This window comes from Toxotes jaculatrix, chromosome 3 (genome assembly GCF_017976425.1).
Source record: "Toxotes jaculatrix isolate fToxJac2 chromosome 3, fToxJac2.pri, whole genome shotgun sequence".
NCBI classification, from domain to species: domain Eukaryota; kingdom Metazoa; phylum Chordata; class Actinopteri; family Toxotidae; genus Toxotes; species Toxotes jaculatrix.
In genome coordinates this window covers 27,765,737-27,790,275 of record NC_054396.1, presented here as the reverse complement: position 1 = coordinate 27,790,275, position 24,539 = coordinate 27,765,737, and the positions used below count along the sequence as shown (strand labels likewise).

Here is a 24,539-nt window from a genome sequence, read left to right as displayed (position 1 = left end):
AAACCTGACGTCAGTCCAGACAGATCCTTTGTTTGGATGATGCAAAGTACATTTCATGCTTCCTTCCTCTCCCCCCTCACCCCCCACACACTGAGTTGTAGCATGGCTAATCACCAGGTGCCTTCGTGGTCTGTGGATTAGGGCTGTAATTTAGAATAAAAGGGACGCTTCTCTGCACAGCCTGAATACTGCTGTCAGATGTTGTGAGTGGTTGTTTCTGTTCCTCCCTCACAATGGCACATGCCATAAGGTAATTGAAGAAGAGGAAGGAGAAGACACTTGCTGGTAGAAATTGGCACAGTACAAACTGTTATTAGATAGCTGTTAGCCAAAGCTTTACAAAAACGAGAGGAGGAATCTTAAAAATCTACTTCTAGAACACTAAAGAGCCGAACTACAATTAAAGTGGAATTTACAGCAAGTTTTCAGCCCTACACTGAGAGCCAGGCTACCATCCTCAATGCTTTTGGAAACATCTGTATTAGCATCATGTGTCAGCACTACCTACAGCACAGGTACAATACCCCCCGCCCCCAAACACACACAGAACCAGGTGGAATATGAAAATTTAGACACAGAACACAGAACAGAAATGAACCAAATGAAAACAACACCCTCAAAATTTCAGACCCCATTTAGACTTGGCTGGTTCATGATAAGGTCTGCACATGAAGAAAGGTTCTGGGTGACACACATTGTGAGATAAATGCTTTTGCATGTATCCCATCTGGCTTAAACAGAATCACCTCCAGAAGTGGTTCAGGTGATCAGGTTTCAAACTATTCTTGATGTGTTATGTCCACATAAGCTGGAAATCACATGTTCAATGTAATCAATTTGCTACAGATTCAAGAAACAACCAGGTAAAATGGGGACCTGTATCACATTTGTCTTAAAACCCACAAAGCTGCATGTTTTCATTCCTGCCAAACACACCAGCTGATTTTGACTACTATGCACCTTCCACAAATGATGGCAAAGTAATAAATAAAATCAACTTATGTCTTGATTGATTGTAATGAAAATGTACAGACCCTTCAAGAATGATAGCACATTGTCTTTGGGAACTCAGAACCTGCGTTTAAGCCACATAAATCCACCCAGGAACCAACTTATACCTGTCACTGCAGGTAAATGCATTTTATTCCTGTACTAACACACTGGGAGGATAGAAACCCAGCAGTACTCTGGTTCCCTAAGATCAGGTAGAGATCTAGATCCTTCCAGAAGGTGAAAGGGAATTTCACTCATGTCTTCCTAATACTTAGTGCCAAATGAACTCAACACCAAAGGGCCAAATGTGTGAGAAAAACAAACAAAAAAAAAAACAGCTGAAGTCAGTGTGTTTGAAACCAAGATGTCTTGGTTGGTTACAACAAATAATTTTAATTCTTTCTCTGAAAGTCCTCTTCAGTCCTGCTGCGCACAGATTCTTTCACCTACAACCTGCTGTCCCCATGCTCCTGCAAACTGGGAGGCTGGTGTCTCAAACAATCAGAGGGCAGTCTAAGACTCTCTCCAGACTTGTGGATAGACAGATAACACTCAGGGGCTGTCCGGCCCCTTAATGAGGACACAGAAAGACAACAAGCAGTCCTGGGAATGAGAATCGAACGCAGGCTGTGAAGAAGGCGCATAGCTGAAGCAGAGAGGAGCCCGCAGTGCATTGTGGTCCCAATAGGATGTGATCAATGTTGGCAACTGAGCCTTCCTTTGAAGTATCCTCATTAAGTAGGTTTTTATTTTTTATTTTGTTTTTTCATCAAAGAGATCTGAAGACAGCAACATTTTCTTGTGAGTCTGAGGGGCGGTCGTTTGCAATAACAAAAGAAATATGCTTCCCAGGAGTCTCGGGAAACAGTCTGATAAAATATCAAAAGAATTACAGTGCATTTCCAATGAGTGACAGAATTACCTACTGATTTGTAAAGTAATTTCCCTATCAGGGGAGTGATTCATTCCCCAGTGTGGTTGGACCTGTCGAAGTACCCTTGTGAAAGATACTGAACAGCTACCTACTCCAGGGGCATTACCACCTGGCTGACCCGGGCACGGGGCATATAAAAATGTGTCTGAGGACATAGTTGAGACAGCCATGAAATATTAGTCGCAACAACAAAAATGCATATTTTTTGCGTGAGTCTTAAGATCGCTCACAACAGGGCCCAATGGTGCTCTCCAGGGACATCTGGGAAGAGTGGCGGATGAGTGGCGCCATTGTTGGGTCCACCATGGAGGAGGTAGGGAAGAGCTTGTACCAGCCAATCACCATCGTGCTGAGGTCCAGCTCCTCCAATAGGATTCGAGCCACACCCATGAAGCATTTGCGGTCCATCCGTCCATAGTTGCCCCAAACAATCACCTGTGGAAGAGAGAGTAGCAAGACAACTGCTTATCTATTTCAGTAAAAAATTAGATTTTTACTCCATCCGTCCATAGTTGCCCCAAACAATCACCTGTGGAAGAGAGAGTAGCAAGACAACTGCTTATCTATTTCAGTAAAAAATTTGATTTTTACTTTCAGAACTAGAGGAAAAGTCACAGAATCACTAAAGGCTATATGTCTTATCCTCTGGGGACCATGACTGTTTGTACAAAACGTCATGGTAATCTATGCAATAGTTGTTAAAGTGGTAGACTGACCAGACAAATGACAGACCCATGCTGCTAGCATGGCTAAAACATTTTGTTTTCTTTTTTAATATTTCATTTTTTTAGGATGGAGTGCTTCCCATAAACAGGAAATTAAAAAAGAAAAAACATTTATATTAATATTTCGCTCTGCCTTAAGTTTTTTTATTCTGTACTTTACTGCCACTAGTATTAATTAAAAGTCCTATGCCTGATGAAACCGCAATAAATATATCACTGATTGCAGTTTCTTTTTTTTCTTTTTTTTTAATTCAATTTGGCAAACAATAGAAACCCACTGTACATCTCCCGGGAGATCAGCAAACCTGCAGTGTTATCTAAGAGAGGAAAATGTGAAATTTAAAACACAGTTGCACTTGTTTTTCATTCTCAATCTTTGCTAATATTCAGACTATATTATTATAAATGTCACATAATCTTGAATAGAAGATACTGATAAGCACAGTTCAGCTTGCAGGTAGATGTATCTAATGTTCCCCTCACTGTTTCTGGATCACTCAACACAATTCATTTTATTTCAAGGGATTTAATGTCGAAACATGGCTTCAAAGGCCACTGAATCCTGCTCATAGAGCATTCTGGGGGGTAATGAAGGACCAGACGGATTAACTGACAAAGTGATAAGGTTAAGAGGGCGGGGTTAATTAGCATTAATCCAGATGGTTTGGAAATCTGTTCGGAAGCAACACTGGATCTTCATACTCTCTCCTACAGCAGCACAAAGCTGGCTGAGGTGTCAATTAAAGTAAATGAAGAGGGATTGTGTGTGTTTGTGTGTGTGTGTGGGTGGGTGGGGTAGAGAGAGAGAGGGAGAGATGATGGTGGGATGTGACTGGAAACCTGTGTGTGTTTGTATGTTAAGGTGTCCTCTGTCTCCTGACATCCTGATAACATCGGGCTCATCTCAGACCGCCCCACATCTTGTCAAGCGGAGGACAAAATAATCAATATCCGCCATTTGCGTGTGTCTTCTTGCATGGTGGTCTTGTGTGTCTATGCCTGTGTTTCTTTTTCTTGGTATGTGTGAGTGTGTATGTGTCTGCAAGTGATTTCCACAGAGACTCGGAGGCAAAATCTGCTTCAACCGATTCACCTCCATCTTTAAAAAGGGGGAATCTATTTCTCTTTCTGTCTGCCTGCAATTAGGTCCTGGCCTAAACCACTTCTTCTTAGGAGAGAGAGAGAGAGAGAGAGAGAGAGAGAGAGAGAGAGAGAGAGAGAGAGAGAGAGAGACGTGGAAAAGGAGAAATAGAAATAGAACAGGAGAGTATGGTGGAAAATGAAAAATGTAGTGCCCTAGATCCTCAACTGTTCCACTTTCTAAGAAGTGGAACAAAGACAAAAACACACCGTGCAGGTGCTGATGGACAGACAAAAAGGGATTTAATTAAATAAAACACAGCATGTTGCGCTGAAGTGAGGATAAGTGGGTACAGACAATGGATGGAGGAATTTGAATTAAGGGGACAAGTAAGTGCACAGTGACACCTGAAAGCGGGACAGCAAATTCATCTGGACAAAATACACAATATGGTCAAAAGTACTTTGGTGTGCATTTGATCTGTTTTTCATGTTTTGGGCTGGATCACTTATTTCTAATGCAGGGAAATCTAAATGCTACAGCATACAATGATATTCTAGATAATCGTGGTCTTTCAAGTCATGATAATCCCTCTTGTGCGCGAAGACTACTTCAAATTCTCAACATGTCTCTATCTGGGCTGCCTGACACCAGGAACTGCCCCTGGTTAGAAGAGACGGAATAATAAAGAATGATGGGAAAAAAAAGAGATAAGAGTGGCACATTTTGAAAAAAAAAAAATACATTAAACCCTGGATTTGCTATCTTTCCCAATACTGGAAAAAAAACTTATATTTATGTGGACTGAGATAAAAAAGCTGAAAAATATATCAAGTGCTGTCACACGTTAAGGGAAAAGGAACAATGAAAAATATTCTAAATGTTATAAGCTGTCGACATTTATTGTTTAAACTCTTAAACTAATTTTCTCTCATGTACTTTTTGGCAACATCGGCTGTGACCTGTGCAAATAAAGCACATTTGTATTTGAACTTTGAGAGAAAGATAACGGTTATTTTTTAAATTAAAGAACCTGATAGGGTTCTTTAGCAACGAAACACTCTCACAGACCAGAACTGAAATCAGTCGATTGCTTGCACTCCGGAAAACACAAACCAAACACACAACGCGAAACAAAACAAAAGAGTACACGCTGTCAAAGAGCACGAGATAAGAGAGGAAATGAGATGATCAGAGGACAGGGGAAGAGAGTGTAGAGCGGCGGAGAAAGACGGACAGCCGATAATTAGAAAGGAGGCGTTGAGGGGCTAATTACGCAGTGACAGCAGCAGCAGCAGAGCATTCTCAGGCCGTTCCTAAGACCTCTTCACTGAGCACACAGCAGCTCAGACCCGCAGCCTTCAAAAACCCACTGACCTGACCCCTGTTAGCCACGCGTGCAGCATGTGTGAGATTCTCATTATAGACAAATTAACAGGAAAAGTTTTAAACTTCAAAGTGTGTAAATCCCAGTTTCAAACACTGATACAAAAGGCAGACCGCAAATGATCAGTGTATCAGGATCAGGATAAATATTTTACGTGTCTGTTGACTGGTTTCAGCTTGTGATCTTTGTCAAAGTTTGCCTGTGCTTTCTTAGTAGACTTTTCTGCTTCATATTTCCTTGAGTGTGACTAAGAGTTCTCATTATTTTGTCTATGGATAAATAAAGCTCTGTTTGGACACGAGGAGTATTAACTGAAATTATAATGCTTTGTTTCTGCTTTAATTTCTGAGGTTATTGTAAAACGCTAACACTAACTGTATTTAATGTTGAAAGAACGTTGACATTTGGGAAAAGGACATGTTCCACTGTACAACCTAAAACCTTCTCTTTAAAAACAAACTCTTACATGAGGTCAGAAATAAAAAAAAAAAACAAAAACTCTTGACATTTAATGAATATGTGTCTAAAATAACATGCTTTGGACACAAAGTTGTTTTTCTCATGTGATGTTTTGTACAGGCGGAAAAAAAAACAGAGTCAGCTAAAGAAGGATTTCGAATGAATTTTCAGTGTAGGCTTTAGCAGCGCTCCGCTTTGCTAAATCAGGAAGTGACAAATTGAAAAGCGCTGCTGATTTCAGCGATTTTCATTATCCAGTGTGAATGAGTTTGATGAAACTCAGAGGACAGCGACACAGACAGCAGATAATTAAGAGGGAGGCGTTTAGTGGCTAATTACACAGTGAAAGGATCAGCAGAGCAGCCCGAGGCAGAGCTACAGGCCTCTCCACTGCTGATTACTGAGGAAATCTGACAACTATCAGGTTAAAACACATGTTGGTCGTATGTGTCATGTCACCTTTACAATGGCAAAATGAGGCGTGACTGAATTACAGCTAAAAGAAAAACAGTATGAATGAAGGGAATCGTGATATATAAAACACAAGTTTAAAGAAAAAAGAAAGAACATTTAAAACAAGACAATGATTAAATAGATGAAATTATTAAATACTGATCCAGGACAAGAGATGAAAGTAGAATGAAGTTGCAGAAAAGCCGAGAAAAACAGAAACATTAAAGGAAAGAAAGGAGAAGGAAGGGAAAATAAAGCCAAGCATGACGGGTAAAGAATACGAAATAGGCAGAGGAAGGAAGGAAAGAAAGAGGTGAGAGAGCTGTAATAATAAGTTTCTCTCAGTTCGTCTTTTGTGACATTTTTGATCCTGAAAGCAGCTGGAGCTCAAACTAATGAAAGAACAAAAACCAGCTGAAAAGGCCTGCAGGCCCCTCAGGTCGGATTCTCACTGTAAATGTTAGTGCTCTGCTTTCCAGCTTCCTCTGCTGTGTCTCCTCTGCACCGCCTCAATTTTTGCCCGCAAAGTCAGGAAAAGACGGTCATAGCGCTCTCTGAATCAGTGACGTTCATTAATCCACACGATCCCTTTAGGTATTTTATGGTGACCATCCAGCTAAATATCAGCATGTAAGCTTTGACGCTGTGAGCTGGTTTCCTTTTATTTTTCTATCTTTTATAACATATTTGCTATCTTATCCTTCTCTTGGTCACTTTCAAAGTAAATATTATGAAACTACCCCTGTCTGAAAGCTGAAAACAAGTTCAATGTCTGTTTCATTTTGTAAGTTGAATCAGTGGCCTATGACGACTTATCTCACCTGCACCACTTTCCCCTGTGGGCTTTCAGAGAAGACCAGGACCTGGTTGTAGAGAGGATCCAGACTCTTCCTCACTGACTTGGTCTTCTTCTTGGCCACACAGATGCCGTTCTCCAGGAGGTAAACTTTGATGTAGGCCGCTGGGAGGACAGCAGACAGAAAAGTTAAACCTGAACTCAGTGTTGACCCCTTCAAAGTTCTTTTTTTTTGTCCTATTAACTTAATGAGGACATGTTGTTAATTTACGTATTTGTCAAGTCACAAATACATTGACATTGAATGTATCAGTAAAATGTTCACAGGCAACATGTTTCTTTTCCGTCCAAATATCTGATCTTGCAGCACAACATCCATTCGTCATAACTCCAGCATCATTAGACTTATTTATGGTTCTGTTTAGACTCGTTCAGGAAAGCTCTTCCTTTGGTTTAATACAGAGAACCTTTGCACTGACATCAGACACAACGTACATTTAACCAAAACCATGATCTAACGCTGTCTAACTAACCTGAGCCAAAGCTTTTGTTGTCTACAGACAGGACTATAGATGGAGTCCTTGTGACTCTGCTGCCATTGATGAACGAAGAACTTCATTCATTTAAAAAAGTTGTGTATATTTGTATTTAAATGCAATTTCCGGGAGAAAAATAAAGATTACTATTTATATTATATTACTATTATTTATAATGTCCTCTAGTCCTGATTTTTCATACATCCTGGAATGAAATTTAGATCAGAGCCAAACCAAGACAAACCAAAACAGTCCAGAGCTTTTGACTTTAACTGACTGAGACACACACACACACACACACACACACACATTCCAAAGCTTTTTGTCCTGCATGTTAGATGAGAAGATTAAAGATTGGACCCTCACACACTGAAATCTGGAGCAAGGTTCTCCTTTGTCTTCCCACTATGCATGACTTTCCTTTCATCTCTTTCTCTCTCTTTTCACTCACGTGTTTTTGTCTTTCATTCACATTAAATTGCTCTCTACTCGTTTCTCTCCTCTGTCTTTTGTTTTTGCTTTGCTCTGTTTATTGTCTTCTCTTTTATCTCTCCCTCATAGTTTTTCCCAGATATTGTTTTTTTTTCCCTGTTTTGCTGACGCTGTTGTTCTTATGCAATTAGGATCAATGGCTGGTTTAATATTATGCAACCGCAGAGGAGAACTACAATCAGAATTATTAGTTTGTTGTTACACAATCCAACCTGCTGTAAAATACAGTAAAACACAAACAGCAGCAGAGTCATGTTGACTTCATGTCAGTCCTGTTTCTGTTTCCTATGACCCGCTCACTTCACCAATAATACTAACACACACGGACTCCTTATTAATTCACTTGCTGATTGTGTGCTTGATAGATTTATTTGTAGGCTGATTTATTGTTGTGTTTCATACACACTTAACAGCAAATCAGGAGCCTAAACGCATCTCACTAAGCACACTGTTGTTCTTGATTTATCTCTGATGTAATGAAGATGAAGCAGAGCTGAAACGCACTGAGTAAAACTGTTTGATTTTCTGACTCTGTTCCGCGTTTGAATGATGATTGTTCATTTAATCTGTTGATCAATGAGCAAACACTGTAATTCCTTCTACGTTTAGTCCACACTGGGTGAGCAGTCTGAAATTCTGATATATTGCAGGTTTTACAATACCAGCTGCAGATATGGACCAACATTTGAAGTCAGAGCAACACACTGCAAGTTTCACTACAGCATTAGTAGAAGCAAGTGTAGCTGTTACTTATTTAACAGAACATAAAAAAAAAATCCCTTCTTCTCTCATGCATCTTTCAGATGTTCACGGAGCATATCTGCGGTCTTAGAAAACATGACCCACTGGGTTGAATATGTCTACTGCAGGATGTGGAGCTGGTTCTATTTTCTGGCTTGTGATGCATTCATGTGCTGTGGGAACCTCCATGCTCTAAGATATTGTTTAATATACAGCAGCCAAACAGCCTTTTTAATGAAAGACACCGAATTCAAATTTTATGTTTTAACCCTGAATATATGATGTTTCTGAGGTAACGTGACATAGCTTTGATTTGTTTGATCGTTCAGTCCATGGACCAGGGGGGCACAGACTGACCTGGAGGTCCCTTTGAACCCGGTTTCATAGTGAGTCCTCTGGCCTGGACGACCTCCACCTCCAGACCTCCGTTCCTCTCCATCAGACCGATCTCTACATCACCTGGATGGATGAGAGCAAAGGAGCAGGTAAATATGTGTGTCAACCCAAAGTTCAGTGCTCAGTGTTTTGATTTAACTGCCCCTTCACTGTATGATTCAGTCTCACATCAACTGTTTGCTAAACCCGACTAAATGAATGCGGCTCTGTGCCTGCTGGATGCATAAGCAGGAAACTGTTTGCTAACATGTAAGCCATACGTCATCAGGAGATGCACAGTGTGTCTTCCTCCCTCTACTGCAATCAGAATCTGTGCATTAGGTGTTTAACAGAACCTTTCATGATCCGAGAAATGAAACTTTTTCTCATTCCAGTCACTGAAAATCAGTTCTGGATACCAGTTTCAGCTAAATGCCCCCAGAATGACAAACGCATTCCTCTGAAAGTGACAGCGCGCAGATGACGGCCAAGTTATTCTGGGTTTTCTGACATTATATAATGTTGGACTGGACAGCAGGTTTGGAGTGGAGCTGGTCCAGTCCGTGTCACTGTTGTCGGGCCAAGGACACTGCCTGACTGCCAGCGAGGAAACTGACCCACTTACAGTAGATCACTGCTGAGGAGGAAAGGCTGCGTACAATATATCCAGTATATGTAGCCTGGAAATGGAGAAAAGAAGAAGGACGACGAGAAAAGCTCTGCAGTAGGACACAGCTCCGATTTATGAGGCACTTTTTTTTTTTTTGCCAGTGTGAAATGATTTCAGCAGTCATTTGGTTCAGTTTTATGAGGAAATAAGCATTTTTTTCTTTTCAATTTTCAGACCATTTTTCATGGGAAGATTTTCTTGCCGCCTTTTTCAGGGGCATTTTACACTGAGTATAGCTGCTAGTTTTGACCCTCAAATCTTAATAATTTACTTCTCAGCTTAGTAATAAGTAAGAAAGGGAGGAATAATTCAAGGTTTTAGATTTACAGACATACGATGCATTGACTGTAGAAGAACTTTTACATAGCTTCTTTAGTGACTGATTATAGTTGAAACAGCTGAAGATAAAAAGAGAAAGAAGTACAGCGCGTCCTCTCTCACCCATGGATGTGGTCGCCAACGTTTGCCGCCCGACAAACTGGGCGGGTCCCATCCCGTCCAGGAAGTCGCTGAACTGGGCATCAGATGCCAGGCACATGCCACTGTAGTTCAGACTGCAGAGAGAATGAAAGAGGCAGACAAAGAGAGGTGGTTAAACATGACCAGGCAAATCTCATTGTACCTCAATTAGATAGAGAAAGTGAGTCAGAGACTGGAAGATGATGACAGAGTGCAGGAGAGGAGAAACAGTCAAGTCAAAAACACTCAGGAAGAAACAGGAGATAGTAAAATTAGAAAAAAAAAAAGAAATGAACTGATAACTAGAAGCTCCTGTTTCAACTTTGTTGAACTCTCACAATTCAGATTGGCTCCCTGAAAGTGAACTCAGACTGTTGGCTTTAATGTTTGACCCCCCTATGTCCTTATTTTGTGTGGGTTTGTATGTGTATGCAAAGGAATCAGCTCAGAGTGCTTTGGTGGCAGACTGCCAGGTATACCACACGCAGTGCGTGTGTGTGTGTTCCATAGACAACAGTTAAAGGACAAATCCAACCAAATATGTTCTGATGTTAGCATATAGCTTCAATCTGTGATGCGCATCGTGTATCTGAACCAGGATGGCTAAGTGATTAAGGGGCTAGACTTAAGATGCATGTGGGTTTTAACCCCACAACTGTTTATGCACAGAGGCCAGTTTGTTAACCAGTGAAAGCAGGTGTAAACAGCTCTCTGCTGCTATGCTCCTGCAGCCATGGTCCACACACACACAGGTGTTTCCACTTGCTTTGGCTAATTAAACCTCTTCTCAGTGTGCAGACTGATTGACTGATACCTCTCTGTCTCTGCTGGTAGCTTCTTTGGACCTGCTGAGAAGGACCACAGCAAATTTCCTTCATACCTTTACCCATTTCTAAAATGAGCAGAAGTATATTCAGCCAGAATAACCACCTGTGCACGTCTGCAGAGTCTGCAAGTAAAAATAGCAAAACAATAATTTGAACTTGCTCAATTTTAAGTCCCGCATTTGAAATTTTAAATTGTATAAAAGTATGCAAGTATTATTATTGGTAATATTGGTAAAATTTGTTTGTTTGATGAATGCTGATATGTTACTATTAGAAGTAGAAAAAAAAATCTTTATGCTCAGCATGAGCTGAGGACTGCAGGTACTGACAAGACAAACTAAAAGTGTGGCCTACAAACTCGGTGTCCCGTAAGAGATGAATAAAAATTAGGCTACAAGGTACTGTGAGTGTGTTACTGCACCTCTAATATCCTGGGCACATTAAAATTTGTATTTTATGGATGTAGTTTATCCTAATTTACCAACATTTATCACCAGTGTAGATTCTAAAAAAGGAAGGAGTTTGAAGAAACACTAAACTGAAGTGAACTGTTGACAACTTGAACATTAACAATTCACTTTACACACAAGCTTTTCTAGTGGGAAAACAAAAGACCATCAATCAGTCTTTCATCAATCAGAAAACATCAAAAGCATATTAAAGTTAGTTTCAATTGGCAAGAAAATCCTCAAAACTTTTCAGCTTACACTGAAATGCCGGCATCCAGTCACAGCAGCATTTTTAACAGCAAAATTTCAGAATGAAGCCAATTCACTGTAAAGGATTTCCACAATCAGTGGGTTTGCTAGTAAATTGGACAGTTTCATGAAGAAATCAACTCAGCTTAAATATACAACATGAATTGTAGCATTGATCAATAGAGCTTTTGAACTGCAGACAGTTTTATTTATCATGGTAGGAAAACACAGATGTAATTAATGACGGGATCATTACATTCAGGTGTGTGGATTGGAGGCGTCATTAATGCAATTAGTTACACCTGTGTTTTAAATGTCTGCCATGAAAGATGTGTATTCAAACCAGCTGGAAAGTCAGAAATTTAAGAAACTATCACAGCTATCTCACACCATTTTATGTAACCCTGTGTGTGTCAACACAAACACAGTTTACAACTGAAGCTACTGGCTCTTGGATTTGATTTGTGCTGCCTCAGGTGTATGAGAGCTGCTACCTTAAAAGAGAAGAAGCAGTGAACAGGTGGAGGTGATTGCCACATAAAAGAAGCCGCTACAGAAGGTGGTAATGAAGTTGCCAACTGTTTCTATCATTGCAAATTTAGTTCTGATTCTTCTTCTCTGCATTTTCTGAAACTGAACTGTGCTGGGTGACTGCCACAAAGAGAGGAAACAGAGAGAGAGAGAGAGAGAGAGAGAGAGAGAGAGAGAGAGAGAGAGAGAGAGAGAGAGAGAGAGAGAGAGAGAGAGAGAGGTCAGTGTGGAGCTGGACCAGAAAAAAAGTTCTTCCTGACCACCAATCTACAACCAATGCCAATACTTTATGTCCAAATTAATGGATGGTGGCTCTGGAGTCCACTCGGCTAATCAACTTAAATACTGTCTGTTGCTTGGGGTGACTCGCAGTTGTAAAACCTGCTCTTCTTTCATAAAAACTGTTCTACAAACAAGACATGGCTCTTAAGTATAGCAAATACAGCTCTTGAATACAGTGCGTTAACCCTTTGGAAAGTTAGCAGTCAAACTCTGGATGCTGTTGGTACCAGCAAGCACTAGCATGTTTGTAGCCAGCTAGAGTTTCCCAGCTAAAGAGCTCACTGACGAGCAATTTTTGTTCTTCACTGCTCTGATTAGTTCTTTAGCTGCACATTTAAAGAGACAGATAAATTATTTTTTAAACAGTTCTTCCACTGCGACTACAACCTAAATTACTCAACAGCATTGTCTTCAATATTAAATGAAGGAGAAAAAGCCAAAGTCACACAGGCTGACATTTAATATTACCCTCAGAATGAGCTCGGCAGTCATTACAAAATAATTTACAAAACAAACTCAGAAAAATCTCATAATTTATGCAGCATAACATTAAATTATCACTGGTCATTTTTAAATATATAATATTCATTCATACTGATGATGTCTCATCTGGATCTTGTTCTGTTTTCCATTTTTGTTTGTTCATACGTCTTTCTGTCAGATTACATATTTCCATTTTTGTGGATTGTAGGTTTGCATTCCTCTGTGCATGTGCGCACTGAATGCATGGACAGTATGTGCTGCATTAGTAAATTAAAATATATGCAATTAGTAAATCAACATATTAGATTCAGAGAAATTCTAATGCGATAAAAACCTTTGTGTACGTGTATGAGTGTGTATATGATTGTGTGCGTACGTCTGTGTGTATGCAAACAGCTGACATGCAGTAAGACAACCAACATTAGCCGCGTGGGTATTACTGGGTGATAAAATCCCGAGCTTTAGATTATACTGTTGGTGTGTGTGAAGCACATCTGGGGATTACGCTGCTGTTTCACAGAAATATGATGTTCAATGTAAACTGGTGACGACAGAGGACACATTCAAGATCCTACATTATTCACTGTTTATGGTTATTTCTCGACGCACTGAAGCTCAGAAAGGCAAAACTGCTCATGATCATTAATGTTTGGCAAATAAATGTCCAGGGGGGAGCAGAACTTTGACTCCAGAGACCTGGCTTCACGTCCTGCATGTGGTCTGAGCTGCAAAACCACTTTGGTTGAGGCTTAAGATGGAATATTGTTTGGGTTAAGCAAAATAAAGTAAACATGTCCTGTGTCATACCTTAACTGTGTGTGTGTGTGTTGGCCTGGGTGTGGCCGACCTAATTTCTGCTTCCCGCCAGATCTGCTGCACACCTGTCGGCAATCCTCTCATCAACCACACCTGAAACCAGCAGGATATATATACACCGGTCCTGCACTCATCTCATTTCACCTCTGTGGTAACGTGGCTGTCTTATTTATGAGTTTATTCCTTATTTTACTGACTGTGTTCAGTTCAAAGTAAGAAAACCTTCTTTAAAACAGAGGCAAATGTGTAAAAAAAAACAAAACAAATGTGTGTGCACGTATACACACACACATAAACTTGCTACTGACTGGGCTCTGAATTGCTCCAGCCATAAATCAATAAGCTCATAAGTGTGATTGGATGGTGTTAGCTAACAAAGTGCTTATTCATGACCGTGCATACGCAGGCACAGAGCTTTTCAATCGGCACACTGAGCCAAGCAGCTGACGGAAACACAGAAACACAGACGGACAGGAAGATGAGCGTCAGTTTGCTGATGATGATTCAGCTGCAGTTTCCCGCCGTGTAGTGATGCTTGTAGCTTGAAGCATACACAGATTTTAACCACCTCTGTCATAAAAACAGATAACAAGACAGATTAAGATCCAACACAGAAATATTACGTGGTTATAATTTAACAATATTTTCTTCTTTAAAATTAAGCCAAGACAAACTGCTTTGATCAAATCTGTGGTCGGGACACCTCCCTGATAAGAAAAACTATTTTAACATAGTTTTCCTCCATGCATTATCTTATTTAAGTTCATAGGAAATTTACTGAGCTTGAATTTGCAGAGAAATAATGCAACTGCCGTTCTATGGTTAATGTGGAAGGCTTCTTGTCATGGGCAGGTTTTTAAATTCTTGCACTTCTTGAACACTTAAGCAAAGTAACAGTAACAACTGGTCTCTGAAGTCTGTTGAGAGAACACATAATGTGACTGGTTTGTGTTGTGTCGTTAGTTTAGCCCACTTGGACAAAGAGTAAGAGGAGGAAACAGTACAGTGCTGGAATCATTTGAACCGAACAGACTCAGTGTGAAAAGACAGATCCTGGTGCTTTTTTTTTTTTTTCCTCTCTCCATCTCTTTGTATCTGTCTCTCTGATGCTCCCTCATTATTTCTCCGAGTTTGTTTACATGTAAATTAATATTCGGAAAATGCTGATTAAGGCCTCCATTTGGATCTGGGATTCATATCAAACAACCATAACCTTATTTTTCCATACAGCTGGACTCCGACACCTGTGCTGCTTGACCAGCATTATCCACAATATCATGTTTCCACTTTAGAATAAACCAGTTAGAATAAATCAGTTAGGACTGTCATATTTTTGGGGGGAATACAAGCTAAGCCACGTTTCCACGCAGCAGCTCATAAACAGAATATCTGCATATTCCAGATATAAATGGAACATTAATATTCATGCAAAAACATTCAATGATGCAATCATCCTCTTTCAGTTTCTACCTCTTCTTGTTTTCCTCCCTTCTCTGTTTGTCTTTGAAACCTCCCAGCCCCCATCACTCCCTCCGTCAGTCTGTCTGTCTGTCTGTCTGTCTGCCTTGTCTTGTTATGTAACCGCAGGAATTCAAGCTGGTAGCCAGGTTGGCACTGATCTGCATGTGGCCGTGCGTGTTTGTGTGTGTGCATGTTCGGTAGTACTACACTAGTATCGCTGATGTCATCGGCACTTTTCCACCGGGCTTTGCCGTACACTCTCTCTCTGTGTAACATCATCAAAACCCCTGCTGACGGTTTCTGGGGGACGGATGATAGAAACACACGAGCAGGAGGCAGTTTTACGTCTCCTGCTATGAGAATGAGATGGAAGCAAAAAAAAAAAAAAAAAAAAAAAAGCTTTTCAGAGAGTAAAACCTCCACCAGTGTTGAACAGTTCTGCAGACTGCCATTACACCCAAAGACATCGCTGCAGTCGCTTTCATTCTCAGATAAACTGATTCCTTTGTCCTCTGTCTTAGGATTTTTAAAGCAAGTCACTGTCTGTGATAATTTCATTGTTATGGCTGAAAACACAAATGGTCTAAAGTCAGATATTTTAGATGTGTTACAAAGGTTGATGTTCCCCAGATTTCATGGGAATTTGTCCTTAAATCATTGAAATACACTGAAAAGAAAGAGGCAGAGAAAGTGACTGACTGGAGCGACAACCATGCTTCTCAACAGGCTGAAAAAAAAACAACACAAGTAATCGAAAAGAGTTTGTCCAGTTCAAACTAGAGAGCAATCACAGGACATACAGCAGCCCAAATAAATATGATTCAATCCTTTTTGTTCGAGTTCATGAGAAAACTATAAAAACTGATCAATATCACAATGTCAAGAAAAAAATTCCTGGTTTCAGAAAGCTACACGAAAAAGAGACTGGACTGAAAACATAGACATTTCTATATGTTTACCCAATATTAGTGTTCAGGATTGTGTGGCAGAATATGTCGGAACCAGATTTAGCTGGAATCAAAGTGGTGTCTGTGTTGATGAACCGCAGCAGGACTTGTCACTCACTTGCCCTCGGAGCCGTAGCTGTTCATGCTGTCCTCTATGGACTCGTGGCTGGCCTGGCGGACGGTCCGACTGGGCATCTCTACAGCCAGGCCTGTCTCTGTGCTTCTCTGGATGCCTCCCTTCAACTTCCTGCCCTCCGTGTCCACTGTAGGGAGACAAGCACAAACACATCTTACATTCAGCTGCTATACAAGACACTGTCCTCAAAAGGGTCAGAGAATATGACGAAAGTTTAAAGGGGAAGCAAAATACTGTTGATGGTTGTAGTACTGTGGATCTCTTGCATTAAACTGAAAACAAACTGTTAATATGGTGAGTGTTTGCTTGTAACATTTTTTTTACAATCGGATCCAGTTTCATCTATTTTTTACACTTTTATCAGACTTTAATTCAGCAAAACTTCTGGTAAAATACTAAAACATTTTCTTCAGGATCTCCACATTTCCGTGTGTGAACCGTTCGGCTGTAGCTGTTTATGTGTTTTTCCCGCTGTGACCTCATCAGTGTCAGACGAAGGACGACCACCGTGATGAGAAATCACTTTAACAAGGCCAAGGACAAAAGCACTCGATTCCTCCTCAGAGCAAAGACATATATCTTGTTGCAAAATAGACCACAAGATCGATGCACGGCGCACTTTATGGGACCTATCTCTCGCTGCAAGGTGTCCTGTATGTGTGTGTGTCTGTATGTGTGTGTGTCTGTATGTGTGTGTGTGTGTGTGTGTGTAGGTGTGCGCGTGTTGATGGAGGCTGAGTTTATAATGAAGTGCTCTAACAGGAGGTCTTTGACCTTGTTTTTAGGACAGGACAGGAAAGTTGTTTTCCTTTAATAGTAAGGACACACACAGGAACACACACACAAAGACACACACACTGAAATAGAAATAGAACTGAGACCATTCGAGACACTATTTTTATGCTCAGTGTGTTTTATTGAGACTTTTCTGACTAAATATTTGTCAAAATTTATCAAATAAGTGGATCAAAGATAAAAATGAATCAAAGAAAACACATTTTCTGATCCATTTTCCGGTCCAGTCCAGACTATGTCACTCAGTCTCTTTCTCCACAGACAGTTTCAATCATGTTAATGGAAAGAAAAAGGCTTTAGGAAGCCTAGCACACACATACCCCCCCCCCCACACACACACACACACATATATATATGCATACACACAGTGCTGTGAAGTTAGTTCTGCAGTTATTAAAGGGCGACCTAGAATGGTGCTATTTCTATCGTGTTCATGTGGGACGGGACGTTGGCAGATCTGGGTTACTGCTTCTGCTCCCTGACTGGTTCCATGTGATCAGTTATCTCCCGTGTTAGTCCAGAGCGGCACTGTCATTCATCACCACTGCTGCCGGTCCAACCCAGTGCAAAGGTCAAGATAACAATAATTTCGTCAGTGCAGGAAATTATTCTCTGTTAGTTTGAGAACTACAAATATATAGGTGTTACAAAGGGGGGAAAAATCCCCCTTCAGTCTTCTTCAGTCTGATGCTCAGTGCTGTCCAGGAGTCTGTGATGTGTATGTCTGTATGTACTTTTTATTTATTTATTTATTTTTTGGTGATCCAGCTTCCCCTCAGCCTGATTCCTCTATCTCTGCTTGTGGTTTTCATTTCCTCTTTTCCCTCAGTGGCTCTGGCTCCTCAGAACTCTCACAGATTTCTGAGATTTCCATCAAAAGTGAAAATGCAAACAAAATAATTAACAGCAGTGGCAGAAAGAAAATACAGTGATGGGGGGGGAAGGATGTAAAACAAAGGTGCAATTACATGCTACACACCTAAGAACTTCACCAGCAGGATGGATCACTTCTATTGGTGGTGCTCTCTGAACAGAGCAGAGGCTCTGGACCACATATTAATATGCAAATACATTCGATGCAAATGGTAAAGGCCGTAACAACATGCATTTTGCGATTTTTGCAATTCCATTTTTCATTTCAAGCATTTACCTGACGCTGTCATTCACAGCGATTTACAGTGAGGTCTAGAGTAACATGAGCTTAAAACTCCAGAGTTCTAAAGATTACAAGCAACAAAATTTGGGTCAGAATGCACTTTTAATGCTCGTGTGACCTGGTGAGTAACCTGAACAGCTACATAAAGACCTTTGGAGTTGTAGAATAAACTTCCTAATCCTAATCTTGCCGTGCATCTGGATTTACGAGCAACCAAATCTGCTTTAGCCTCAGTCCCTGCAGCCAAATATGCACTATTGTAGTAAGGACAGAAACAAGGCATGCTTCTCTTTACCAGCATCAAATCAAAACATTCAAAGACACTGAAGTCACAGACTTGTCATGAAACATTACATTTTTCTGTAGAAGCTTGTCAATGACCAGAAAACCAAAATCCACTGAAATACACAAACGTATTTTGTTAAGAAGGCCACTGACTTTTATAGCTACAATTTTTTGTGTCCATGTGTTGTTGTTTTTTTTGGTTTTTTTTGTCCTAATTCTGAGTGTGTACTTTATGCACTATATAGTGCTTTCCAACAGTGGAACAAAAAAGTAGTGTCTATGTCATATAGGGTCCTTTCTAATAACAATAACCATGATGCAATGCTCCACAGTGTTTATCTCTTTATATAGGGAGAAATGAATGAGTGAACAGGGGAGTGATTTAGGACACAGCAGTGACACATAAACAGTTGCCATGGACATTGAGACGGTTATTACCGAGACCGAGGCCAAACCTGGGCCCGCAGTGGGGATGCACTGAGCCTTTCAACACAGAGCCATGTTATTTTCTACATAACCTTCTGTGTGTGTGTGTGTGTGTGTGTGTGTGTGTGTGTAACCTCCTGTCGTCTCTTGTCACCGGTGGTGTATTGAGGCAGAGTAGAGTTACATAACTAATGCAGCAGGTGGATAATGGCTGGAGACACATCAACCACTCTGCTTCACGGCGACCCTTTCATGGCACTGATGGGATATTATCTCAGTTCAATTCAATCCAATTCAACATGTTTTATCTGTAGCAGAGTGAAAGGCAATCTTGCCAGGCAATCAAGATAAAAGATTAAAATTTAGAAGTTGGCAGTTTTTCTTATTTACGACATTTCTGATCGTCTCCAGCACTTTCAGCATAACACTAGACTTATGGCGCTTTGTCTGTCTGCATCTCTTTCTGTTTCAGTGCTATAAGCTGTAGTCAGCGGCTGGTTTTAGATGCTCTGCCGGATGGTAAGTCCCAAAAAACGTCAGAAAACTTAACTGCACATTTTGGGACACACCTAAGAAACTCTGTAAGCATAACTGTTGCAGCAGTTTATGTTTTGTGATGTCAGATACCGATGTTAGACTGCACTCGTAGTTGGTGCAAACCACAATTCAGAAAGAATCAGTGACCGGCATTCATAGACTGTATAAGACATGGACGTAGCACCCGTGACGTCACCCATTGGTTTCGGGGAGTCGGTTTTGTGACCAAACCATGGGCATTTGAGCTGCGCCATCTTGGATTTTAGTGGGAGCGTATTTTCCATTTTTGGCGGAGAGGCGGTTACTCTACGGGTCAGCCGGTGTTAGCCGGCCGAGAACCCGGCCACTTAGCTCGGAGCAATATTTAATATTTACCGGCTTTCACCACTGCCTCCATCCACTATCCACTTACAGCAGCACACAAACAACAGCAGCCGCTTACTGACGGAGCTGCTCTGTCCATGCAATGTCGGACCTTTTAAACAGAAAAATGAGACGAAATAAAATTGTAGCCTAGTATTCCCGCAGTAAACGGACTCTGAGAACACACTGCAACAGCGTTCCTAACATTAGCTGCTCCGGTCCTCTATCTGTATCAGCAGCGACCATAAATCGGCAGACGCCGTAAGCCAGCGGCAAAATATGCTAATACATGCTAATTAGTGCAAACATCCACGTAAAATAGTGAGAAATTTACTTACCGAAAAAACTGCAACACAGACTCCTTCGACGGTCGGTTAGTACAGTCTACACTACAACAAGCCCTATATGTCACAAAAACCTATCCGAACACTGGCAAACAAACACGGACACTGCAGCCCCTGTCAACCTCTGGAGGTAGCTGGAGGCCTCTGGATGTAGCCGCCTAGCCCAGCCGATGCTTTAGCAAAGAGCTAACTGCCAGTGCCTGTCTATGGAGCTGTCACTCAACGTAACCACGCCCTAATTTATGTAAGAATTTTAAGCCTAAATAACACTAAAACGGTTGTGGTGCAAAAAATCACCCCCCACAGTGTTCACGGAGGTGGAAACTATCAATAGAGACCAGAAACAAAAAATGTACCAGGCTGTAAATATGTTTTTTAAGCCTGTAAAGTTGGCTATTTTAACATGGGGGTCAATAGAGAATTGCTCACTTCTGGAGCCAGCCCCCAGCGGCAACCGAGGAACTGCAGCTTTTTGAACGCGGAAGTGATCCTCACTGCTGAAACCTACAACTGCCCCGCTGCCTGCATTCAGCCCTTGCATGAAAATTCAGGCTAACTAGAAGAAGTTAGAAGTTTCAGGCATTGTCTGATTGGATGATCAGGAGTTACACACCTGTTCACAATGCAGCTGCTGTACTTCCTCACTTTTCTCTCTCTCTCTCTTTTTTTCTTGGTGTCTCTGCTCTCTCTGACTGATGATTTTTTTCTCTGTCTTTTTCCTCACATCACAATATTTTGTCTCATCCTCTTCTCCCTCCTACTCAGGATTAATGGTCTGAACAACACTGTCATCCCACTTTAAAAACTCTAACTGCCAAATGAGAGTTTATCACTCTCAAACTGTAATCATTCAATACAAGAACCAACCTCACAGAACAATCAAATACACAATATTATGAATAATTAATGTCTTTTAAAGCATCATGTCTAAACACAGGAGTAAAACAGGCCTAAGTTAATAAATAAAATGATGTTTTGTTTATAACTCAAGAACTTCAATTATTTATGCAAACGTGAATTAAATGTATGTGGTCAAAAATGCTTCTCAGATCTTTAAATAAAAAAACTCTTTTTAATCCACTCATCTTTCAAATTATTGTGCTGACATAAGTCATTGTGTTGCTTTCACTGTGAGCAAGCCAGACCAGCTACAGGTAATGACCCTGAAAAACACACTTTTACGGACATAAGGAGACAGATGTTAGCCAGCCAGCATCTGCTTGGAAAGTCAAGCCGGGCCACTTTTTCCCTCTATGGCCATCTGTTGGTGTTTATTTGTTTCCAGATGTTAAGTCCAGTCCAGTCATATGAAATCTGGTGGCTCAATGTGTCTGAAGTCACAGGAGTTGGACAGTGTGTTTTCATCCACTCCGATGACCTGATTTCTCACCTGTCTTTCACTCCACCCATGTCGCTTATTCACCTCAGTGTCTTATAAAGGTCAATCCATCATCAGACATCTGAGAGAAATAATTTCATGATCATTATTATAATAATCTTAAATCTCATACATGTCTAAATAGTCACCTTCTTAAAATAATGACCTATGTCATTTTTTGAGAAAAATGTTTTGTTTTTTTTGTTTTTTGCATAAATCAGCTCTCCATATTGCTGGCTGAACAGATCATGCGGTCCTACACCTGTAGTATAATGACCTGTGTCAAGTGTGAGATAGGCCGTTTTATTTTGCCCAAGTCACAGTGTGAGTGACTTGGACAATTTTATAAGGTCTGAGCTTGCCAGGAAACATAGGGTACTAATAACATAGAAGTACCTTATTGCAGGTCGCACACAAATGGAGTGTTATTTTTTGCCTAAGTCATGTTTTCTAGAAGTAATTTGGTCCAAGTCATGGTCAAGACATGTTCGTAAATTGGCCTAAGAAATCTAATTCCTCTGTGTTATATAATTGACTGACAGCATTATTTGTATGCCAATAATCATCTATTGTCATAATTGTTATGTGTGAAATAAATATCATATATTCTGTATTTGGTTCAGTTTTTTCTGTTTTTTTTAAACACTTGAACAATATGAGCAAAGTGCATCTCTTCCAGCCTGCTTTCCTGCGTGCACTGCACAGGTACCTCTAGAAAAGAATAAAAGCAAAATCCCACTCCTCTCTAAAATAGCCTGGTGAATGTAGTTCACAGCATGTGATGTGGAGCGCCCACTGTGATGTAGCACAAAAAGTGTCTGATGTGACGCACAAAAGTTGTGATGTAGCAATCAGAGAGCCAGGACTCATTAGGTTGTCTCCCAGCAGAGAAACATTAATGAAAGCAGAACGAATACAAAAATAGCTGCTCCCCATTCAGCCAACTTCTCTGGCCAACACACTGACTGACAGACAGGGAGACTGTGGCAAGGTAGGTCATACCTTGTGGCCTAGTAAATGACTCAAAGCACGTACGAAGAGCTCTGGAGAAACACGGGATGAAGCAGCCGTGTCCTCCAGATTTGCATTTTGCAAAAGTTAAATATCTGAAAATGTAGACTGAATAAACAGCTGTTACAGTTTGTGTTGTGCAGATCCTTCAAGTGTAAATGAACAGTAAGATAAAAAGCTATAATAAGAGGTTGACTCAGTTTGTTTTCGGTTGCAGTCCACACACCAAAACACTCTGAGCTGAGTCTGACAAGCTATGTATCGACTGAGCTATGTAAGCTAATTACCCACAAAGGGGTGAGTTCTGACTGCAGAGTAGAACTGAAGGGTTTGAAATACTCTGACTTTCCCCTGTGTACTGTGGTTAGGTTGTTCACAGGGGTCTCTCATTCTAACTATCTCTGTACATAAATCACATTTATCAGATATTATTACAATTTGTGTGTTTGGACTGTTAGTATTGTTCAGTTGGTATAAAATAAATACCCAGCCAGCATAGGTCATGTGATGCATGTCTTTGAATTATTAGTTATTAGGACAGTGTCACTGGTTGAATCTCCTTGTTCACACAGTCCTGGTGGGAAACAAACAGCTGTCAGTTGGTGTCAGTGCCGCACTCTCTACAGTGAATGGCAGCATCAGCCGTAGCAGCCTCAGTGTCTCCTCACAATGCCTTTTCTTTTGAAACCCTTTATAAAGTTTCAAAACTCTCAACTTCACACACATCTGAGGCTCTGTTTGACTCCCATGCCGCGCTGAGAGCTTGTGACGTATCCCTGCACCCACCTCCCACCCACCGTGCCGTAACCCCACACCGAGTTTGTCACAAAAGCTAATGATACAGTTGTGGTACTCCTCCTCTGGGTGGCATTGGTAAAAAAAAAACAAGAAAAAGATAAAACATGATGATATGTTTTAGCTTGGCCTAATTTCACACACCCAGTCTTTGGTAGAAGATGTAGGTGTGATGAACATATTCTAAAAGTTCATCTTCCTAAATATTACTATACACATCATAGCCACTGCAAAAGACCTGGTTGCATCTTCCCTGATTCTTTATATTAGTTCTACAAACATGTTTTGAAAGTTAGTTATCTGTTAGATCTCCAAGCAGTCATTCATCCATCTGCATCATCACTGGTTAAAACCTTTTCTCCGTCCTGTTCCTGAGTGAAAATGAAGCAACGCGGTCCTGGTAAAGGGCCAAGCGATGCTGCACAGCCAAACCTCCATGGATGAATAAGTGGTTAAATAAAATAAAATAGATGTACCGCAATATCCAGTGAGTGAAATTGCTCTGTCACCATCAGCCCATTCATTATAAAAAGAGAGAGAATCTGGCATATGGTGCTTGTCAGAGTGCGATAGAGGAGAAAGAGGATCCTGGGAGGCACTGAAAAAGTTGCATTTATTTGAAAAATGACTTTCCCGTGGAGGTGCTACAGTTGATGACGAGTGATGCCTAAGACTAGGGATGAACAAGAAGCTGCTTTTTTAAACCTCTTGGCACCACAAACGTTGCTGAAGACAGTGTCTGAGTTAATTGCTTTTTTGATAGATAAGCATTTTTTAACCTTTCTCCGTATGAAAGGTTTTGCTACCTATACAGTCCAAGTCATACATGGTCGCCAGAGAGAAGTCAGGATTTAAATAACTCGCTCAAGGACACGTAAAAACGTATGGACACAGGAAAAGGTTGAAGTTTAGAAGCTGGTTTATGCTTGATGCTGAAATGGATAAAAGTCTAATTCAGATTTTAATTCGAAAAAAGCATTTGTAAGTGTTTCAGTTTGTGAATGATGGCTCAGAGAGTTTAACAGAGTGTCATTCAACTTAATGCTGATATTAGACATTAGTCCGCTAATGTGCTGTTAAAGATTGTGGGTTGTATATGGTCATTTCAAGCCTTTTATTGAAGTAACTCTACTGTAAAGTTTTTATCCTTAGCACGAAGGAGTTAAT

The 24,539-nt window shown here is 40.6% G+C and overlaps 1 protein-coding gene across 4 annotated transcripts in view; it reads right to left on the bottom strand.

Annotated features, from left to right (window-relative positions):
• Positions 1-2,143: 2,143 nt before the first annotated feature.
• The window catches only part of rims4 (regulating synaptic membrane exocytosis 4), a 34,778-nt gene continuing 12,382 nt past the window's right edge, over positions 2,144-24,539 (bottom strand). For 2 of the 4 annotated variants that reach the window (XM_041034440.1, XM_041034438.1), the window contains exons 3-7: positions 16,265-16,398; positions 10,084-10,196; positions 8,955-9,056; positions 6,854-6,993; positions 2,144-2,362 (exon numbers count right to left, since the gene is read on the bottom strand). In XM_041034440.1, coding sequence (XP_040890374.1) covers positions 2,144-2,362; positions 6,854-6,993; positions 8,955-9,056; positions 10,084-10,196; positions 16,265-16,398 — 708 coding nt within the window. Of the gene's footprint in view, positions 2,363-6,853; positions 6,994-8,954; positions 9,057-10,083; positions 10,197-16,264; positions 16,410-19,031; positions 19,040-24,539 lie in introns of all 4 variants that reach the window. The other 2 variants (XM_041034439.1, XM_041034437.1) reach the window with 2 other exon arrangements.